The sequence below is a fragment of the Podarcis muralis genome, chromosome 2, assembly GCF_964188315.1.
Source record: "Podarcis muralis chromosome 2, rPodMur119.hap1.1, whole genome shotgun sequence".
Classification (NCBI taxonomy): domain Eukaryota; kingdom Metazoa; phylum Chordata; class Lepidosauria; order Squamata; family Lacertidae; genus Podarcis; species Podarcis muralis.
This window is the reverse complement of record NC_135656.1, coordinates 62846983-62868532: the sequence shown is the minus strand read 5'-3', so window position 1 is coordinate 62868532 and position 21550 is coordinate 62846983. Positions and strand designations below refer to the sequence as shown.

The following is a 21550-nucleotide window of genomic DNA, read 5'->3' as shown; positions in this document are numbered from 1 at the left end:
GAAAAGGGGAATCTCTTCTGCCAGCAGTATCTACTTTGTGGGTGGATGGTCACCAATGGATTTCACCCATGGTGTCATGTGTCTTTCAAGATAGTATATACACACACATATATATTTACACAGTATACTCCATCAGGATACACACGCTGCAAGCATTTTCATTTCTGCACATAGAATTGTAAGGAAACAAACAAAAAACCCCACAAAGCTAAAGCTGAAGGAGATTTGGGGTCTTCCAATTTTTTTAACTGTGTCAGCTTTCTAGAAGCAACCTATATATATACTGAGACGCAACAGGCTGACACCTTTGAAATAGTTCAACAAGTTGACTAACCGTTCTAAAGATACTTTGTAACAAGTCCCTGCAGAGATAGTATTTATGTTTTTATGCCAATACAGTATCTTTAAATCGGGACATTCCCAGTGCAAACGATAGCAATCTGCGTTCGGGAGGGACTATTACCCTTCTCATTTATCTAGAGACTAGAGATGAAGCATACTAATTCACCTCAAGTCCATAAGCAGAAATGTGATGATGCTTTTAAATAATGAAATGTAGCCTTGCAAATAAATTACGAAGTCCTGTACAGAACCCAGTAGTCAATCACACTATAAAGTTCGTTATTTTGTGAGCTTTTGTTGGGTCTCACAGCAGTATCTTTTTACTCTTTCCCTGAAGCTAAAGGAAAAAAAGCTCTAACTTTAAAACATTGATTTGCAGGAAAAGCCCTTCTCACTTTTAGGAGGAGAGAAGGCATCTTTCTTGAACTAATTTATTGTGCTGTCAACTTGGACGGTTTAAAAGGAGATTAGAGACGTTCATGGAGTTTTTGGTCATCAATGGCTGCTTGTCATGATGGATATATATTTCCTCCCAGGTAGGCTTCCCAGAGGAATCATTGGCTGCTATAGGGAACAGGCAGCTGGTCTAGCACTGCTCTTATTATGTATCTACATACCCTTGAATGTGTTAATGATGAAGACAGTGGCAGGCTTGTAACACTCCTATTGAGGACTGTTTCCTGCCTCCACATTGTGTGTTGCTTTAATTTCTACTTCACCTGCTGTGCTCTGTATTCATGGACTGCAGCAATCCTATCCTCTGATTTGAAAATCAGGAGGCTCTTTGTTCATTGGGTCAAAACAGCACAGGGAAAATAATTTTTTCCCAACAATGGCTTGTCAAAAGTTCAAAATATGCCTTGGCATCTGCAGTGCGTAGAAGCTATGCATTCTGAATTGAGAAATGAATCACAGTTGTCCTAGGAGAAGAGATTTCACAGAATCTTAACGATGGAAGGGACTTCAGATGTCCTTATCTGTTGCTCTAGCATCTTTGATAGGTGCTCATCCAGCTTCTGCATAAAAACGCCAACAAAAGGGTATGCATTGTTTTCCATGTGGGATGTGATACATAAGTAGCAGTCAAGTACAACATTCCTTGTTTTCCTAGAGGGGACATAGAGGGGAATGTTTGGTCCAGCCAGTTGAAAACTTCCTGTTTCCTCCTGGCTGGGACATACTTCCTTTGCATGTGACTAGAGATAGGCGTGACCTTACCTGTCCAGGTAACAAAAAGGCAAGGCACACAGTACTCTCTCTCTTTTTGACTTCCTCCATCGTTGGAGCAGCTTTTTAGCTAGCCAACAGAGGACACTCGGATTATCCCCATATGGAATAGCTCCACATGTATATACTTTGTAACTAAGCCTGCCTTCAGGGTTCCAACTGTGAACAGGATGTGAGTAAACTACTTTTATATACTTTACACAAGATTGTGGCGAGTTTATTCTTTTAAGAGGGATGTAAGGGAACTTACCAGGAACCTAATAGTGAGAGGCTTACACAAGCCTGCAACCAACTACCCACTGTGTGTTTAAAGGAGGAGTGTGAAACTCTGCTAAGTAAAGAAACTTGCTAGCACAAGTTAGGAAGGATATTAATAAACATTATATCCTCTCCTGCTTCCCTGAACATTCCCACATTCCAGCTTGTGTCAGTGCCCATGGGGCATTTCAAGGTGGATAAAATTCCAGGTGGTAGCCCTATCCATACCTTGAACTGGGGTAAAAGAGGAGCATGATCACCCAGCAAACTCTAGAAATGCCAGTGACCCTCAGGGATCATAATCTTAGTGACTTAGTGCATCCATACTGGACATTTAGAGCAGTGTTTCCCAACCTTGTGCCTCCAGCTGTTTTTGAACTACAACTCCCATCATCCCTGACTAGCAAGACCAGTGGCAAGGGATGATGGGAATTGTAGTCCAAAAACAGCTGGAGGCACAAGGTTGGGAAACACTGATTTAGAGCATTCTTACATGGTTCCCCCCAAAGAATCCTGGGAACTATAAAGGTGTTGGGCATTGTTAGGAGACCCTCACAGTGCTACAATTCCCTTCAACTATAGTTCCCAGGATTCTTTAGGAGAAGCCATGCCTTTTGAAGTGGCACGAGAGTGCTTTGAATGTATTGTGTGGATGTGACCAGTGTGGCACCAGATGGGGACCCTACATTTCTGGATGAGGAGTAGGGTGCTGCCTTTCCCTGATTCTGCCTTTATCAGCTTAAAATGATAGTGCATTTGTCAGTGTATTTGTGGATCCTTGAATAGTGTTTTTGTTTTAAGAAATAGTATTTAAATGTACTTACCCCTCCTTTCTGTTCCCGTACTGATAATTTAATAGATATGTATATTATTCAGCATCAGCAAGCCTGTTCTAGTTTCAGACACTTTCACTGGTCTGTTATCTATTTATGACACTTTCTTTCACACGGTTTGAACTGAAGTAAGGTTTATATCAGCACACTAAATATCCCGGAGCTGTTCCTGCATCATTCAAGAAGAATGTGTGTGCACTTTTTAATGACGCCTGCTGACCTAGTTCTGTTCTCTGTTGACCCAGAGTGCAGTAAACTAGCTGAACTCTCATTAGTTTGGTGCGTGATGAGCATCGTTAAATGATGCAGGATTAAATTTTGCAGCACAAGATGTGCATAGGGAGTTGAACACTCTGTGCATTAGATCTGAATGTTCCATCACTTTGGGCATTTTTCTCCCCAACCTAGTCAACTTGTGCTAATGGAGTAGATGTATTCATTCGTTTGTTTGTTTGTTTGTTTGTTTGTTCATTTTTGCTTGAAAACTGAGATGTATGAACCAGAGTAAAATACTAGGTCAAGTGGGCAGGCATATACACCAAGAATCAGTAAGCAGGGTGCCTCTGAGCACATATTCAGACTGGGCATTAGTATTGCAGTACCAAAACCAAGTTTATACATTCTCTCTCACAAAAAACCCAGTCCTGGTTTTCTCCCAAATGTTCTTTATCGGCAACCTAATTTGAAAATAAAAGGCCTTTTAGCTGGTTGTTTCTGTCATTAGAAAAGTTAGAAACCCTTAAATCTACTGCAAGGCACCCACAGCCTTACTGGTGGATCTCATTTTACCTCTGTGTGTGTGTTTCATAATGGATTGCTACCTCCTATATTCTTCCTTAACTACACCATCTCATTCAAATAGCGATCTGGTAGTGAATGTGATGACATCACAAAGCAAATCAGATTTGGCTACATGCCAATGCTGATTATGGCAAACCAGTTACATTGTTGTCGTTCTAAACCCCCGTCTCACCTGGAGTATCATTTGAGTGTATATCAGAGAGCACATTTAGGCATGCATCCTTTGGAGAGTATAGATAGATTATCCACAATCAGGTGAATGGCCTGTGAATAGAAAGGCAGGGGAGCACAACCCTATTGGTTCTTCTTGCTCTCTCAATAGCACTTGATATCATTGACCATGATGTTCAACCTGTTTTGGCTGAGAGTAGGTTTGCAGTTTGGGTGCGCTTTTAGATTCACTTCTGTCTCTACCAGTCCAGATGATTTTGCTGCCACTGTGCCATTCCTCAACAGGCATAGTCTGGTTACAGTGTTCCATAGTCTGGTAATACTTGGGGCTGCCCTTGAAGATTACTCAGAAGTTCAATTAGTTCAGAATTTGGCTGCCAGAATTTTAACTGGTTATTATTATTATTATTATTATTATTATTATTATTATTATTATTCCCAAATACTTGCAAGAATGCTTCTTCCACCATACCAGCCTTCCTGTGTTGAGATCTTCAACAGGAGTTCATCTTTAAGTGGTAGTGTGCTCTGTAATAAGAAATGAGAGGTATTTGAATGCCTTCCCATAAAAGGTACGCCTGGCTCCTACTTTGCAATCTTTTCAGCGCTAGGTTAAGACATTTGTATTTACCATGGCGTTTTAATTTGTATACTCACTCAGCCTGCTTTTGTCCTTTTTATCTGCTGCTTAAAAAAATATGTTATGGCTGCACAGTGTTAGTGGTTTTTTTTATTTGGTTTTAATTTTATTACTCTGGTTTGTTGTACAATGCCCTGAAATCTGTTTTTATTAAGGATGGTATAGAAATATGTTAATTAAATTGTATATCCCAGCTCTTTTTTATTTCCCCCCCTTTTTCTTTTTGCTGTGGTGTTTCCATAAAATCACAGACTCTTGGAGTTGGAAGGGACTCCAGGGGTCATCTAGTCCAACCTCCTGCAATGCAGGAATCCTAGCTAAAGCATCCATGAGAGATGGCCATCCAACCTCTGCTTAAAAAGCTTTTGTTTTGCAGAAATGGAGAAATTTGCTCTGGCAGTCAGGGTGCCAGTCCTTTCTCTACAAACACAAGCATAATGAAAGAACAGTGCTCAGCAGAGTATCATAAGGATCATATTTTGCTGTCATCTTATGCATATAGACCACTCCCAATATTTCAAGTCTTGGCTAAGATTGATGTCTCCGTTAGGACTAATTATTGGTTAAAGCCGGTTCAGACAGGGTTCAGGAAGAGCAGGGGAACTGGGGCAAAGGAAGGCAAGAGGATATACACTTGCACCACCTGATCATGATCCCTTAACCAAGGTTAAAAATAATGGGAGCCTTATATCAGTCATGGAAGTTGTAGCCTCTGACCAAGTCCACCCAATCTGGAAAACCCCTGAAGTCCCAGTAACAGATGAACACTATTATCTCCCCCTTCTGTTAAATCCCTCTGGTTGTTCTAGCGTTCTTAAAGGATTTACACTGGGGATGCTAACCACCTGTTCCATTGTTTCAGGCACAGCTACCAGGAAACTGGAGTATTAAGCTGCACCCATGGAAGGAAAGGGGCCTTATCGTATCTATGACCCGGGTGGGGGAACGGAAAAGGGAGCAACTGCTGCCTTTGAACGGCTGGTGGAGGAAAATACCCGGCTGAAGGAGAAGATGCAGGGAATTAAGTCTCTAGGTAACGGTGAGGATGACATGGAAGCGGAAAAGCAAAAGTTACTCATTGTTGCTGTTTCCAGAATGCCCAGGTCTGCGACAAACTTCAAAGAAGCCGCTTTCTTGTGTACTTAGCAGGAAACCTCTAAAACCTCTGTGGCACCATAGAGGCATAGTTGAGCTTCCATTGGGGATAGCCTACTAGTTTCACTGGTGGTGAGCATTAAAGGCCAAGTCTGTGATTTGGACTTGCTGCCCCTTGTGTGCTAAAGTCATTCTGGGGGTGTTCTCTGTGTTATTGCTGTGGCTCAAAAGGCCTTTGCCTCTTGTCTGCACGTTGTTCAAGAGACGTCCCAGGTGATGACTTACTGGCATTGCTCACACGTGGGCTGTGTGTGGGATATGGACCTTTTAAAATATTGTGACAGCCAGTGGAAGATCTTAAGGGTTTTCAGTAACGCTGAACATCGTAAGTGTGAAAATTGTACACAGGTCCCGGATGTAGTAGCATCACGTGAAGAATCTTTTACTGTTTGCCGTCTGAGAACATAATCGTTTTCAGAGGCTGAGAAACAGTCCTGAATATGTCAATGGGTTCCAACTCAGCAGCGTTTCATTCCACAGATGCACCTCTCTGTAGATAGGGTTTTGAATTGGAGGTATATATTAGGAATTTATTTACTTCTATTAAAGTTTTTAGTTTTTTTAAAGGGGTAGTTCATATTACCTAGCCTAAAGGAGAATTCTTTGTGCCTCCACAAGCTTTCACCAATGCATATTAAACATTCATTGCTCTTTATTCCAAAGCCTTTTAAAATGAGATCTTGATAGCGATACATTTCTTAGCAAGCCCAATATACTGGCATAAAATTTGAGCTTTGCACGTGTGTGGCTGAGGTGCTCGCCAATAAGTAGACAAGGCAAAACATTGCAGTTCAGCTGACTACTTTTTCCTACAGTTGGGAATATCTCCATGCTCGTGCCTGCTCCCTAATCCATGCAAAAAATTATGTGGCTGCTATATACATCATTCACAGTTCCATCCCTGCCCCCCATGGCACAGAGATCCTCTCTGTGTAGTAAAAGTACTGTGTATAAAGCAGTCATTTGAACTGAAATGCAGTGGAGTTAGGCTAGAATTGCTGGAGTTCCGATAACTATGCTGAATGTGCTGCTGTAAAGAAAGAACCTGCAAATACAAAGGAGTGTTAAATCGTGCCCTTGTTGTTTTGCCAGGGGATCTATTGGAAGAGTCTCAGTTAGAAGCCTCCAGGCTGCGTCAGAAAGTGGAGGACCTAGTGAAGGACAACGAAATGCTAAGGTCCACCTCCTCTCTTGACAAACTTGCGGAAATGGCAGGTATGAGCATCAAAGGACCAACTGTTTAGCATGTCCCAGTAACACTGTTCTTTGGCAGACCTAGATTTTCACTGTGTGTGTGTGTGTGTGTGTGTGTGTGTGTGTGTTGCATTTAAGGGAATTGCAAGCTGGAAGGAAGAGGAATAAGCCTCCAGTGCTGCTGTCGGCTGTCTTGCATTAAGTGTAAAAATCCCTTTCAAAAAATACACATGCTGATATCACTGGGCCATCTATGCAGCCAACCTGTGTCTTCAGGTCTACAGCCTGAATCTGTGTCACTTCAGTTCCTAGGGGTGTTCGGCTTGTGCAATAGACTTCACAGTAGAACTTGCACCTCTCCTCTCCCCTGCAGCCCCCCGTGCACATTCAAAATCTTCTGCAGCGGGTTGTGGAACCCACCAGAGCAGATTCTGTGGATGCTTGGCGAGAGGAGAGGAAGGGGAGGTTCCGTTGTGTGGGTAGAACTCCATTCGCATGGTTTTAGCTACAGCCCAGCCTCCTTGGATTGAATCAGTCCTGTCTTGTTGCATGCTACTTTCTGGGCAGGTTATGCATATGCAAAAATAAACCGAACAGCCTTTAGACGGTGGAACTTGAGGGAAGTTTTGGCCGTGCTTTTTGCTCATGTTCACTGCTCTTCCCCTCCCTGAGAAAAACATGAAATCAAATGACCAGTAACCAAAGGTTTTGAATACGTTTTTGCTTCTGCAGCAAAACTCTTCCTTCCACACCCCTGCCCTGAAACACTTTTTTTCTTCTTTGAAGGCTGTGTGGTTTAGGGGGCAGCTCACTGCCTACACTTTTGCACGCAGAAGGTCCCAGGAATAATCCTTTCCATCTTCAGGCAGGTGATGGGGCAGGACCTCATTCTGTCTGAGACCCTGGAGAAGTGCTGCTAGTCAGAGTAGACAGTAGAGGGCTAGGTAGACACATATGCCTTGGTTTGAGCCAGCTTCCTAGACACCCCCTGTCCCGGTGTGTTTTCTTTTTGGGTCTCAAAAAAATCATGAGTGCTTCCAGGTGACTGATTTTATTGAGCATTCATTCCTGTTTGTTGGTGGGGAGGTCCATCTACTGGGGGAGAGTGGGTTTGTTGTGCAAAACCTCCCCTCCAACTGTAATTGCACAACCTGGGTTTACTGTCTGTGATTGAGTCCCACCTGATACTAGCAAAGTCTGGGCGTAAATATGTGCATGCCACACACATTGCGCACATACCCCCAATTCAGGGCGAGGTCAGCTGCCTTGGGTGGTAGAATTTTTCATACCAAAGAGCAGCCAATGGTCAACTACTTTATTTATTTGTTTAGACCATTATTGGGGGTGCTACTTAGAGGGAGCTTACTGGTTGGGACTTAGTGGGAGTCTTGCAGTGTACCTGGGATCACATGTTTGATAGATCTGAGTGTGAAAGCCCTGAGAGCAGCCTCCTTTGACCTTAGAAAAGGTGACTGTCATTCTGATATGCACCATATCTTTCTGATATGGCACACTCTCACCTTCATCAACCTGTTGCTGCCTGGAGCTAATGAAACTTGTAGTCCAAAACATCTGCAGTGTGCCAGGTTGGCAAAGGCTGATGCAGTGCACTTTAAAAAAAGGTGACTGTTCTGTTCTCCCACCTACCACCCCTCTTGAGAACTAGATGGGCTTCAAATGGAAAAGCTGAGGGGTGATTTTTGATCTTTCAGTATTACCGTATGCTGAGCCCAGGAGGAAAGAGGGAAATTCCAGCTGACACTCATCAAAGGCCATTTATACACATTTGCATCGCACACCAAACATTGCCGCCTCTGTGCCCCCAGAGACCAGCTACTGGTTCTTGCACGGGGAAGGTGGGGCTTGACGGGGGAGTGTGTGTGTAATTTGTGCACTCAAAACAAGATGGAAAAGGGCAAGTACTGTTCCTTGTAGACTCTCTGGTGTGTGTTTTTAAATTGGTTATAAAATGGATTTGTTTTAGGCAAGTAATAGCTGCTACCAGCCCTCCTGCTCTTGAAGCTGTTTCCTGTTAATGCAGAATGGAAGATCTCTATCCTGCCTAGCAACCTGTTTTCTCCTTTCCCCAACTTTCCCTTTACTTCTTTGTACTTTTGCTGCTGTTTCTGTTGGCAGAGTTGGATCTCTGCGGTGAGAAATGTTCACTTGCTTCTTTTCTCTTTTTCCCCCAGGAGGAATCCCAGATCTTTGCTCTTCCTCAGAGGTTCCAGGTGAAGATCAGAAGGAGATGGATAAACCCACACAGAAGCCACCCAGCAGTGTAAGAAATCAGACTTTAAATAGTCAAGGCTACATAAAAATAATAATAATGATGATGATTAAAGCTGCAAGCCCTGTTGGGCAGACACAGGAATAAGTCCCAATGAATTCAGCGGCAAGTATTTCCGAGTATGTATAGAACTAGGCTGCGGGAATGCTAAACACATTGTAAAGGCAGTGAGGGGAATGATATCAGAATGACTACTCAGGTTTGAGGACTCTGGCATTTTAGTCTGTCCATGTAACTGGAAGGAAGTTTCTGAACTAGTAGAATGCTGCATAGCACTTTTAATGAGCCACATGCTCTACAGTAAAGTTGATCATCTCAACTACTTTGGGAGGTGCTTTCTATTTTTCAGAACTGGAGCTGAAAGAGCACTCTCTTTTAATCCGCCCTGTGATAGTCATTGAGGTCCAAGGCTGGTGCTTTTATTCCTGACCCAAGCTACATCTATTTAAGTCTTGCGAGGCTGCAGGGAGAGTCCATTCTGTGGTTCAGTGTCTGATCCCAAACTGCCTGGCTTTGTTGAGTGCCACTTAACTACAAAGAGATGTCTCTTAGATTGTTTCTGAGAGGTAGCTGCCTTATGCCGTTGGCATATCTTGTTCACCATGGCCTACACTGATGCCAGCAGCTCTCCAGGGCTTCAGGAAACAACTTTTCTGAGCCCTTCCTGCAGACACCAGGGATTGAACCCGGGATCTTTTGCATGTGAGGCAAATCCTCTGCCGCCAAGCTCCAGCCCTTCCCATAAAACTTTTGTAGTTTTGAATACTGCATTATTTGAGAAAACATGTAGCCCTGTTTCATTCTGTATCACGGACAGTTACAGATTGCTGTGGTTTCTAATAGTTATTAGGTAGATTTAGATCTCGCTACGCCTCCAGTTTGGTGTGTAAGATGCTATCTTCCTTTCCCGCATGACCTTTTTAGATCAAAGAAATAAGCAACATTTGGAAACAGCTCCATCCAGTCCCACTCCCCTCTGACTTTGAACACATTGCCTCTTGCTGACAGAGTTGGAGCCCACAGAGGGTCACTGAGAAACATTAGAGAGTTATTGGTGCACTCAGAGAAACCCAGAGATTTGCAGAACCACAAACAAACAAACAAAACAAAAAAGCAAACAAAACTGCAAAGGAGCCCAGCAAAGACTAGATTGACCTCCAGGAGCTTAGGAAAGTTGAGGATTAGGTGGGAAAGACTTAACAGAAAAGCAAAGACCTGCTTGAACCCTTGACAGCCTATATTATCATGGAGGAAGGCATAATTGGACCAGTGTATATGAAGGTCTATTCAACCTTACCAGACCCAGGACCCACTTTTGATCCAAACATGCATTTGGGGACCCATTTCTTAATCTTTTATTGCATATTTGCATAGCGGTGGTGCTTCCTGTTGCAACTTTTCTTGGATCAGGCAGCAACCCACCTTTTGAAGATCAGCATGTTGAGAGGTGAGGATTTATGGCAATAGTTTGTTGCAGGTTTTTTGCTTTTTTATCCTGTTTCTAAGTAAGCAGGACACCATATATTTGTTTGTTTGTTTTTTAAACACATTCATTAGACAGCGGGGGAACCCAAATTACTCATTTAATCCCTACTCTGTTTTTTTCCTGTAAGGGGCCCATTGGAATTTGGGGTATATAACTCTACATTAATTCATTTTCTCTACAGGGATCTTCATCTGAGTTTGAAATCGTTGGAGCTGAAGATAAAAGGTCTTCCCAAGGAAGCCCCGGGAAATCGGTATGTTAATCCAAACAGCTTGTTTAGATTGAGACACAAAAGGGGGGGGAAATGTTTTATGGGTCGTGTCGTCTTGGAAGTTCCTTTGTTACCTTTTTGTGTGTGCGTTTAGTTCTGATGTATTTTTTTCATACAATCTCCTTGTGCGGTTTGATAGCTCAGAGACAGGGAAATATAGAGGTCTCCAGAAGATGAAAGCTAAACTAGTCAGCAGGTTTTATTGAGCAGTTGAACTATTTTATATTGCATTTCACAGAGTAATTTAAGCAAAAGAAAAGAAAGAACAAAGGTATCTGCCGTGAGCTACTCGCAGTCTTCTTTTTTTCACATGGAGAAAACATCAGGAGAAAGAAAGAGGTGCTGAGGAAGAAACGACAAGGGGTGCTCAGTCACTGGAATATTTCCCCTCCCCATGTCGTGGTCTTGAACTGGAAGCAGCAATGAGTTGCTGTAATCTGTAGCCACGGATCTTGTGGCGCAGAAGGGGTGCTCAATCCTTTTGCTGTGGACCTTTCCTTTCACAAAACCCTCAGTTTCCTTATGCCCCAGTATGATTATATCCATACCCCTCTTTTTTCCTCCTTCATAGAGCTAAAATCAGCTGGGAAGTTATAGATGCTGGGGAAATTGATACTGGAAAGAAAGAGAGAGCTGCTCCCTCTTTGTAGAACTTTCTGCTCCAGGTTGCTGCTTCTGCAACTGAGTGCAGTATGTGTAAAAAAGGTAAAGGGACCCTGGACCATTAGGTCCAGTCGTGGCCGACTCTGGGGTTGTGGCGCTCATCTCGCTTTATTGGCCGAGGGAGCCAGCGTACAGCTTCCGGGTCATGTGGCCAGCATGACTAAGCCGCTTCTGGCAAACCAGAGCAGCGCACAGAAACGCCGTTTACCTTCCCGCCGGAGCGGTACCTATTTATCTACTTGCACTTTGACATGCTTTCGAACTGCTAGGTTGGCAGGAGCAGGGACCGAGCAACGGGAGCTCACCCCGTTGTGGGGATGCAAACCACTGACCTTCTGATTGGCAAGTCCTAGGCTCTGTGGCTTAACCCACAGCACCACCCGCATCCCGCAATCTGTGTAGTTTGCCCCTAAATAGGTGATTGTTTCAGGACCTGACTTGGGCCACCAGCTGAGTTTCCTTGCGCTGGTGCGCTGCCACTCACAGAGGCTGTAACCGCACAAACCAGGCACGTGCCGCAGTTTTTTCATTTGGCCTCTTTCCCAGAACAAGCTGATGGGAACTCTCCTACTGAGAAGTGAGAAGCGTAATCTGAAAGTGCTGCTGTCAAGAGGCTTCTCTCTCCCCCCCCCCTTTCTTGCTCACATATGCAAAGCTGTGTGGTGGCCAGCTACTTCCTTCTCCTCAGTGAGATGTGCAGGCTCACAGGCTTGGGCAGCCAGCCAACAGGATGGCAGAGAACTCCGCTTATATCCAGACAGCACTTCTCAGGAAAGGGGCTGGGAAAAAACCCAAGTGATGAAATGAAACTGACTGGAGCAATCTAGCGAATCCTTCTAGGTCACGTGAACCAGTGTAATGTCGGCGGTGGTTTTAGTACCTGCTTTAAATAGCACCCCTGCCTCTCTGAAAGTTTTACAATCTTTTAATGCAGTGAATGAGAGCTCTCACTTCACCTTCATAAGCAAGTTGCTCTGGAGATCTGACAGATATCTCTGGATTTGGCTATCTGTTCGCTTCTCAAGCCTATCTTCTTAAATAGGAATGCTCTCCCCAGGGAAGTTCGCCTGGTGCCTTCATTATACACCTTTAGGCGCCAGGCGAAAACGTTCCTTTTTAACCAGACTTTGGTTGATTCGATTGACATCCTATGCCCTTTTAAAATGGGGGTGGGGTGGTGGTTTTTTTATCTTGATTATATATATTGTGGTTTTATATTTTGGTTATGTTCTGTGAACCACTCTAAGACCTCCGGGTATAGGGCGGTATATAAATTCAATAAATAAATAAATCGATACATGAAAATATTTTGTTAAAACATTAGCCCGCAAACAATTTGCCTTGTTCATTTGTGGTGGTGAGTTGCCCCCATCCTGTCACATCAACCCAGCTTGAAATTGGATCTGGCCAGTGGTAGAAGAAGGTATACATTGCTGTCCAAACCAGTGCTAACCATGAGGGAGAAAAGAGACTCTTCCTCCAGAGAAATACTTTTAAATAGCTGTTTCTTAGCAAGAATCAGACCCTCTTTCCCTAGCCAGTGACTTCTGTTCCCGAGCCAAGTGCCTCCTCCTCGATCTTGCCCATGACTTTCCTAGGGCTATTACGCAGAGCGAAGGGGGAATCCTAACTCAATTATTTTAAAGCTGTCGCAGAACAAGTCCCTTCGTGCGTTGCTCTTGAGCCAGCATGGGCGAGGCACAAGAAACAGAAGGTTAAAAGAAACAACTCTTACATAAAAAGTATGTCCTTTAAAAAAAAAGATTTGGAGAAGGTGTGGAACAGGCCCAGCATCAGTGCTTGAGGAACTAGGTGGGGCAAACAGCCATGCATATTTAAGGCACACACAATGGGGGTGGTTGTTGTAATGTCAACAGCTTGGCTTGCTGTTAGTTGCCTGTAGTAACTGCTTCCTAGGCTTTGCAGTAAGTTAAAGAGCCTTTCCCCCAGATAAGTTGGCATTGTGTCAGCCAATGTGGCTCCTGCCACATCTCCAGGCTGGTGTGGTTAGGCGGCTGTGAGCGGCTCTCTTTCAAGAGGCAGCCATGCTTGGCTGCTGGCAGAAACAGCAGCTGGTGAACTCTGGTACATCACAAAGCTTTATGAATTCTTCTGACAACCGGTAAAAGTTGTGATGCCCCAAAAGGTGCACCGTCTGCCTTAGGCTGCGCAGTTCTGTGCCACTTGTGATGTTATTACATTGGATCTATAATGTTTAATCTGAGCATAAATTGTGTTATGAATGTCCATTGGACGTTCTCCGGATCTGACTGTCCCAAGGTAAAAGGTATCCCAGGTTTTGTGAGCAGGAAGCACAAGCAGAAACCAGTGCATACAACCGGAAGAGCTGTGACTGCAAAAATGGCACCAAGCTTGTCGTGCAATATGGTATTACTGAAATGAATTCATGGGGAGGTGTAGAAGCAATTGATGGGAAGTATAGAAACTTTAGAGAACTTAAGGGGAAAGCATCTAGACCTTGAGCAGTCTGGGAGATTGATTCACAAGCAGTTTCTACTACAGTCAAACCTCGGTTCCCGAATGGCTCCGTTTTTTAACATTTCGGCTCCCGAACACCGGAAACCCAGAAGTAAATGCTCCGGTTTTCGACACGGCTTTTGCTTGAGAGCAGGAAGCTCTTGCAGCCAATCGGAAGCTGCATCTCGGTTGTCGAACGTTTCGGAAGTCAAACGGGCTTCTGGAACAGATTATGCTCAACAACCAAGGTTTGACAGTACTGCTACTGCTCCCAAATGAGACTGAAGCTTTAATATTAACTAGGATACTACAAGTAGCATCTGAAACTTTTTCCTAGATATTTGGGATAGCTGTTGCCATCAGAGTAAGATAGTGCAAGGTCTTTTGCTTCTTGAAAAAGGCTTTTGCCAGTACACCCAATGGGCAGGGACGACTGGCCGTGGTGTAGTCAGAGAGCCGTATTCCAGCAACACCTGCAGGGCGCTGGTTTTCCCCATCCCTGCTTTGGGAGACTGGTTGGAACCTGCCCAGAGTACAGTTGTCTTCCTTGGTGTAACTTCTATTGAACTAGAAACAGATGAGGCAATAAAGATCTGGCACCAAAGACACACTATGATTCCTGTGTGTATTTCCCTTATGAGTCAGCAGCAACAGAGATGGACAAAGTCTCTTGCAAGACTGGGGTTTTTCATTTTGTGGACCAAGTTCATAGGGGCATGTTCACGGAGAGGCGGAGAGGATGAGTCAGCTCATGAGTCCTGGGTGAAAGCTGCTCTTTCCCTGCCTTTTACCTTCAAGGATTCCTTTCTGATGGGCTGCCTGCAAGGTGACTCTTTGAGCTGGCATGCAGCCTGATCTGGCCATGCTTGCTACATCTACGCAGGGTGACATCCCTTTCCTGACCTGGATTGCTTGGCTGTGAATGGTGGCTTTCGTCTCCGAGGCAACCGAGTAACTAATCAGCCATAACAACCCAGACCAGGTTAGTGCTTCACTATGCCCAGCTCAACCACGTCAGGGAGGAGGGTGTGGCTCTGCGGCTGCCTGTCAAGGGAAGGTGTGCCATAAACCCAGGGCCTCGTATAAAGCGGGTGCATTTCAGTTGTAGAGCTTCTGACAGAGGGACACATGTGCCGCCAGCACTTTGGAATCGAAACCAATTGGAACTGAACAGCAAGAGGTAGGAGTGAGAGAGGTGGGGAAAGGGGGAGCGAAGTTAAGGTGGAAGTGGTGGTCCAAGTTGCAGGAGTGTTTTTCTTCATTAAAGGTAAAGGGATCCCTGACCATTAGGTCCAGTCGTAGCCAACTCTGGGATTGCGGCGCTCATCTCGCTTTATTGGCCGAGGGAGCCGGCATACAGCTTCCGGGTCATATGGCCAGCATGACTAAGCTGCTTCTGGCGAACCAGAGCAGCGCACGGAAACGCCATTTACCTTCCCGCTGGAGCAGTACTTATTTATCTACTTGCACATTTTGACGTGCTTTCGAACTGCTAGGTTGGCAGGAGCAGAGACTGAGCAACGGGAGCTCACCCCGTCGCGGGGATTTGAACCGCCAACCTTCTGATCAGCAAGTGCTAGGCTCTGTGGTGCCACCCGCATCCCTATTTTTCTTCATTAGCAGTGTGGAAATTACAGAGAATGGAATGAATAGAATCCTTATTCAGAGGTACTTGCTAGAGAGTAAAGAGTTGTGCTCAGCTTTTTGTTGTTATTCATTGCTTGTCAAGTTTTTGCCTGCGCTTGTGGAAGGGCCAAAGCACCTGCTTTGCATGCAGAAGGTTCAACCCCTGGCATCTCTGGGTAGGACTGGAAGAGAACCCTGCCTGAAATCCTCAGTCGGTCTGTGAGGGCAATGCTCAAGTAAAGGGACCAATGATTTGACTTGGTATAAGGCAGGTCTGATGAGTTGGTTCCTAGGAGTGTCTCTGTTTCCAGTCTCCTTGTGGGAGACAGAACATTTCTGAATGCCAGTTGCTGGAATCCTTAAGAGGGGAGAGTACTCTTTTGCTCAGGCTTCCCACGGGCATCTGGTTGGCTACTGTGAGAACAGGACGCTGGACTAGATGGGCCATTGGCTTGATTCAGCCTCTTCTTATGTAAGCTACCGCACTGTCTTCCCAGGATGCCACATGCCATAATTCCAAGTATACAGACCAAAGACATGCTGCCTTGCTCAGTGGTGAAGGAAAGACACCAAGTACATCATCAGAGACACTTTATTTATCATTCATTCATTCGTCCTTCGTATATTTAGTATGAAAAATGAGCTCTGAAACTGAGTGCTGGGGAGCCCAGCCACAAATCAAGCTCAGAAGATATGCCAGAGTCTCCTGTCCTTAAAGTGCGTGGTAGGGCGGGGAGGGGGGGGGACCCAAGTCTGTAGACTTCTGCTGCAGAGTTCAAGCACCCCTGGAGTTCTCCTACATTACATGCTGGCTGTTTTCTGTGTTGAAGTGTCAAAGGAATTTTTCAGCGCTCCCAAAACGGCTGTCAGGAACTTGGTCCAAATTGGTTTAAAGTCCTTTAGAAGTTAAATTAGTTGCAACTGGGGAAAAAACTGAGAGGGGGTTATTTTTAGGTACTACTTTTAGGTGGCATTAGAAGCTTGGAAGCAAACTAGTTCTGGCAATCCTTTTTTTTTTTTTTTTTACTGGCAAGGTCACCTTAAAATATTTAGCAGTCTGAGGTGAAGGGATAATGGCACATACACAACTGGACTAGCAGTTGAATTTTTCTTCAGTGCCAGCAATGAGGGGATGTCCTACTCTGCGCCTAAGGGTAGCAGGCACTAAACTATTAAGTGAGCACACAGCTCTGTCCTTCAAAGAGAAGAACAGCCAGGGGGGTCATCCACTTCTGTTCTTAGCATCTGCCGCCTGAGGCGGTAATCTTACTTCGCCTTAATAGGAGGGCGGGCTCCATTTGCTGCTTACAGCTAAGGTGCCTTCAGGTGGAATTTTCAGCAATAATAGAGACAGGGCAAAGGTGAAAGGGGCATGGGTAATGCAATGAGTTCTTCTGGAAGTGCAGAATACCACAGACAAGGGCAAGTGCCTGAAAGACACTGGATCTCTCTAGAATCATCTCTCATGCTGGGCCTCAAGGACTAAATACTGACCTTGGTGTTTTAGCCCAACTTATGTTCCCTTTGAGGAATCGGAGTTGGGCATTGAATTATGCTTAGAGTGCTGTTGAACACTTAGACCATGAAATGAGAGCAGTTTTGTACTGTTCACACTCCTGGTCAACCCACCTTAAAAAAAGAGAGAGGAATTTATTATTATTTTGTAAGTGGAAGATCTGCAGACAACGGCAACCCAAAGGACCAAGGGATTGGAGAAGCTGAAGTGTTTGGGGAAGGGCTGTGGCTCAGTGGCAAAGCATTTGGCTTCCATGCAAAAAGTCCCAGGTTCATTCCTGGCATCTCCCAAGTAGGGTTGACAGAGACTCCTGCCTGAAGTCATGGAGAGACACAGCCAGGGGGCTGACTTGGTATAAGGCAGCTTTCTACGTTTTTTGTTTTAGAAAAAAACACCACAAGGTTGCCTGGGCAGTTGAGTGGGACTGTGAGGAGGGGAAGTCTCCTCTTCCCTCCCATGCCATCTTGTCCACCCCCCACTCTGCCATTGAAGCATAGGGGCAGCTTCAGGGTGAGATTTTCAGAGGGAAAATACCTTATCCAGGAGAAGCAAACCGTGCCAACCCCAACACGGGGACTCTATTCAGCCTGCTTACTTTGTAGCTGGTATTTCTTGAAATAAGTCCAGAGTAACTCATCCGGAGACAAAAGTGTTGCCAACTCTAGGCCTCGGATGAAGGAAGGAAAAGATGGCAAGCTGCTTTTCTGAGCCTGCCTAAACGTAGCCCTTATTTGCCCTCCTCCCAGATTACAATGTTTCTGCGCCTCCGTATCTTTTGCAGGACATTGAGCCACTTCAGAACGAGGACGGCAACCTGATGCTGCACCTCCAGCGCTTGGAGAACACGCTGAGTCTCTTTGCTGAGGAGTCGGACAAAACGCAGCTCTTTGCCCACCTGGGGCGCATGGCTCTGGAGTTCAACCGGCTGGCCTCCAAGGTGCACAAGAACGAGCAGAGAACATCCATCCTTCAGGTTCGAAGGCTGCTGGTAGATGTGCATAGTTCATTTTGCTTTTCGGTTTTCATGAACAACTGTCTTGGCTTCCTCTCTTCTCTTCTCTCCCCCCACCCCACCCCAGATCCCAATGAGTGGCCAAAACACATGCGCCTGGCCTTTCTCCCATGTAAACATTACACTTCCATGTGCCCCATCACTACCTAAATGCACTTACTGTGGCGGGGGGCAGGAATGTGATGCACCTACCCACAACACTTTCCTCCCGCAAAAATAATTTTTATTTCTGACAGTACGAGCTGTTTGACTCCCTTGGAAGATGGTGAACTGTCCTTCATTGGAGGTTTTAAAGCAGAGGTTGAATGGCCATCTCTCAGGGATTCTTTAGCTATCATTCCGGCATTGCAGGGTTCCCTTCCAACGCTACAATTCTATGATTCTATTCTATACAATGTACTGCTTCTGGAGCAATACAAGGCACCAGACATGCCCACGCCTTCCACCCATTACACCCATCCATTACAACAAAAGTGCAACTCAGTACAGTGGTGCCTCGCAAGACGAAATTAATTCGTTCTGCGAGTTTTTTCGTCCTGCGAATTTTTCGTCTTGCGAAGCACCACTGTACAGCAACATGAGTTGCTATGAGTTAACACCGCAAACTTGCAAGACGTTTTCGTCTTGCGAAGCAAGCCCATAGGGAAATTCGTCTTGTGAAGCAACTCAAAAAACCAAAAACCCTTTCGTCGAGCGAGTTTTTCGTCTTGCAAGGCATTCGTCTTGCGAGGTACCACTGTACAAGTAAGCTCAATATACATTTCAGATAAATAATAATAATAATAATAATAATTTTATTATTTATACCCTGCCCGTCTGGCTGGGTTTCCCCAGCAGATAAAAGCAAAACAGGAGATCAGGATACAAGTAAGCAGAAGGACTCAGGTGGCGCTGTGGGTTAAACCACAGAGCCTAGGACTTGCCGATCAGAAGGTCGACAGTTCGAATCCCTGCTCAGTCTCTGCTCCTGCCAACCTAGCAGTTCGAAAGCACGTCAAAGTGCAAGTAGATAAATAGGTACTGCTCCGGCGGGAAGGTAAACGGTGTTTCCGTGCGCTGCTCTGGTTCGCCAGAAGTGGCTTAGTCATGCTGGCCACATGACCCGGAAGCTGTCTGTGGACAAACGCCGGCTCCCTCGGCCTATAGAGCGAGATGAGCACGCAACCCCAGAGTCGGTCACGACTGGACCTAATGGTCAAGTGTCCTTTTTTAAGCAGAAGAAAGAACTTAAGATCAGCTATTGCACCAACCAAGAAATATTAAAAGCCCCATAGCTGTTTTGGCCCTGTCATTTTATCACATTTTAATTTCTCCTTCCAGGGCTATTTCTTTGCCTTTCTTTTCACTCACTCCCCCCTTTAAAAACAACAACAACATGTGGCCAGCATTATCACTCCCATGTGATGGATGTTGAACCACGCCTGGGAAATAGCAGCAGCTGTGCAGTGTGTTTGCAGCTGAGCTGAGTCTTTAACTGGGAACTTCTAGATCACAGTTCCACCTTTAACCACTACTGTACTGATAGCAACAATTAAGCCCCATTGAATATGTGTGTTTCCAGTCACGTTGCCACCAGACTTTGCGTTCAAGTCCTCTGGCACACTGTTGGCCTCATAAAGGTTCCTGACCACCGTTCGCAATGTTGCCGATGGGGGAAACACTGGCATTTCTGAATGAAGCTTCGCTTTAGTTTTTCTTCCGTCATCTCTTCATCCCTTTCCAACTAGGAAGGGAAACTTTGAGGATATGACACACCCTTAGTAAGGCATCAGACACCCCCCACAACCTTTCAGGTCATAAACGCACCACTAAAAGACTTTTCCCTGGGGCAAGCCATTGTGCAATTGGCCATTTAAAGGGTGATTTATACTTTGTGTCAGTAAATTAAACGAGGGAAGTCCTCAAGAGGAAGGAGAATTGCGTTTTTTTTTTTTTTAAATTCCCTGGCAGTGATGCCCAGAAGTGCGTCCTTCTACGGGTCAAACTGAACAGGATGTTATTCCGTGTCATTTGGCATTGCACAGTTTACAAAACACCATGACAAATAACCAGCATGCTGGGGCCGGGGGGGGGGGGGGGGAGAGAGACTGTCATATGGGGATCTGGAGGACTTTAACCCTTTTGTCCCAGTCAGTCCCAAAGAGGTGCAAATACAGGCTGCCTCTAATCCTGACTAAAGTGGCTGATATTCTTTGCACCTACTGTTTGCGACTTTCACCCCATTGCGAATAGCAGGTGTGGAGGGCAGGGCAACAGGGGCTGCCTCTGATCAGAACCGTGATGGGGCAGAGGTTTAAAGTCTCCTGTGATCCCAATCCATCTCCCCATACCCGTAGTAACTATTAGGTAAAGGTAAAGGTACCCCTGCCCGTACAGGCCAGTCTTGACAGACTCTAGGGTTGTGCGCCCATCTCACTTAAGAGGCCGGGGGCCAGCGCTGTCCGGAGACACTTTCCGGGTCACGTGGCCAGCGTGACAAAGCTGCATCTGGCGAGCCAGCGCAGCACACGGAAACACCGTTTACCTTCCCGCCGGTAAGCGGTCCCTATTTATCTACTTGCACCCGGGGGTGCTTTCGAACTGCTAGGTTGGCAGGCGCTGGGACCGAGCAACGGGAGCACACCCCGCCACGGGGATTCGAACCGCCGACCTTTCAATCGGCAAGCCCTAGGCGCTGAGGCTTTTACCCACAGCGCCACCCGCGTCTCAGGTAGTAACTATTAGTTCCCCCCCAAAAAAGTCATCCAAGGTCCACGTGAATAATACCCTGTTTACTTTGGCCCTGTAGTTTTAATAGGCAGATATAATTCCTGCTTTCTTATTCCCATCTTTCCTCAACATTAGAGAGAACCAGAATAGTTACAGTGTCATACCAAGGCTATGTAGGTGCAAATTTTCCTCACTGGATGAGCTTGAACCAGGGGCCATCTCTCAACCTAACCTGGCTCCCAGGGTTGTTGTGAGGATAAAATGGTGGGGGAGACCAAGTCTCTGTCCTGAGTTCCTTAAAGGAAAGGTGGGATATAAATAGCAAGGAAGACGGGGTGGAATATAGCTTTGGCATTCATGTCGAAATCTGAGAAAAGGGTTCATGGGGTTGGGGACTAGGAAATTCAAATTTCAGCATCGACAGCTAGCCAAGAGCAGGTGGCCAATTGCCAGAAGCTGTTTAGTGAATTTATGACCAAGAAAATGGCCCTTGGCTAATAGGATATAACTCTTTCCACTGCTGATGCTTCTTGTACCCCTCCCCCATTTTTTTTTATACAGGCCTTGTGTGAGGAGCTGCGGAACGAGAATGAGGAGCTGAGGGCAAAGTTGGAGAAGGAACTAGAGCAAAGGAACCAGGTTTCAGAGAAGCTGAGGTGAGGGCATGTCAGGTGGGAAAGGAGAATACAGTCATGCTGGGCAGAGCAGTGATCTAGGCGTTTTCATTGTGTATCTGTGTGTGATGACACTGAAGTTAATATTGGAAGCCTGAAGCTGGTGGAAACTGGCCCCTGTCCCTTGCCTTGCCCTGCTCTGCTCCTAGGGAGTTTTCTTAAGGCCCATCAAACTGTACAGCCACCCTGTGCAAGCATTCAAGA

General features: G+C 45.4%; 1 protein-coding gene across 5 annotated transcripts in view; it reads left to right on the top strand.

The window, feature by feature from the left end:
* TNIP1 (TNFAIP3 interacting protein 1) overlaps positions 1–21550 on the top strand; it is a 52291-nt gene that overhangs the window by 15805 nt on the left and 14936 nt on the right. Inside the window, exons 2-7 of one of the 5 annotated variants that reach the window (XM_028718296.2) lie at positions 5135–5305; positions 6520–6642; positions 8814–8902; positions 10579–10650; positions 17733–17939; positions 21234–21328. In XM_028718296.2, coding sequence (XP_028574129.2) covers positions 5173–5305; positions 6520–6642; positions 8814–8902; positions 10579–10650; positions 17733–17939; positions 21234–21328 — 719 coding nt within the window. In that variant the 5' untranslated portion in view covers positions 5135–5172. Of the gene's footprint in view, positions 1–5134; positions 5312–6519; positions 6643–8813; positions 8903–10578; positions 10651–17732; positions 17940–21233; positions 21329–21550 lie in introns of all 5 variants that reach the window. The other 4 variants (XM_028718297.2, XM_028718295.2, XM_028718300.2 and 1 more) reach the window with 4 other exon arrangements.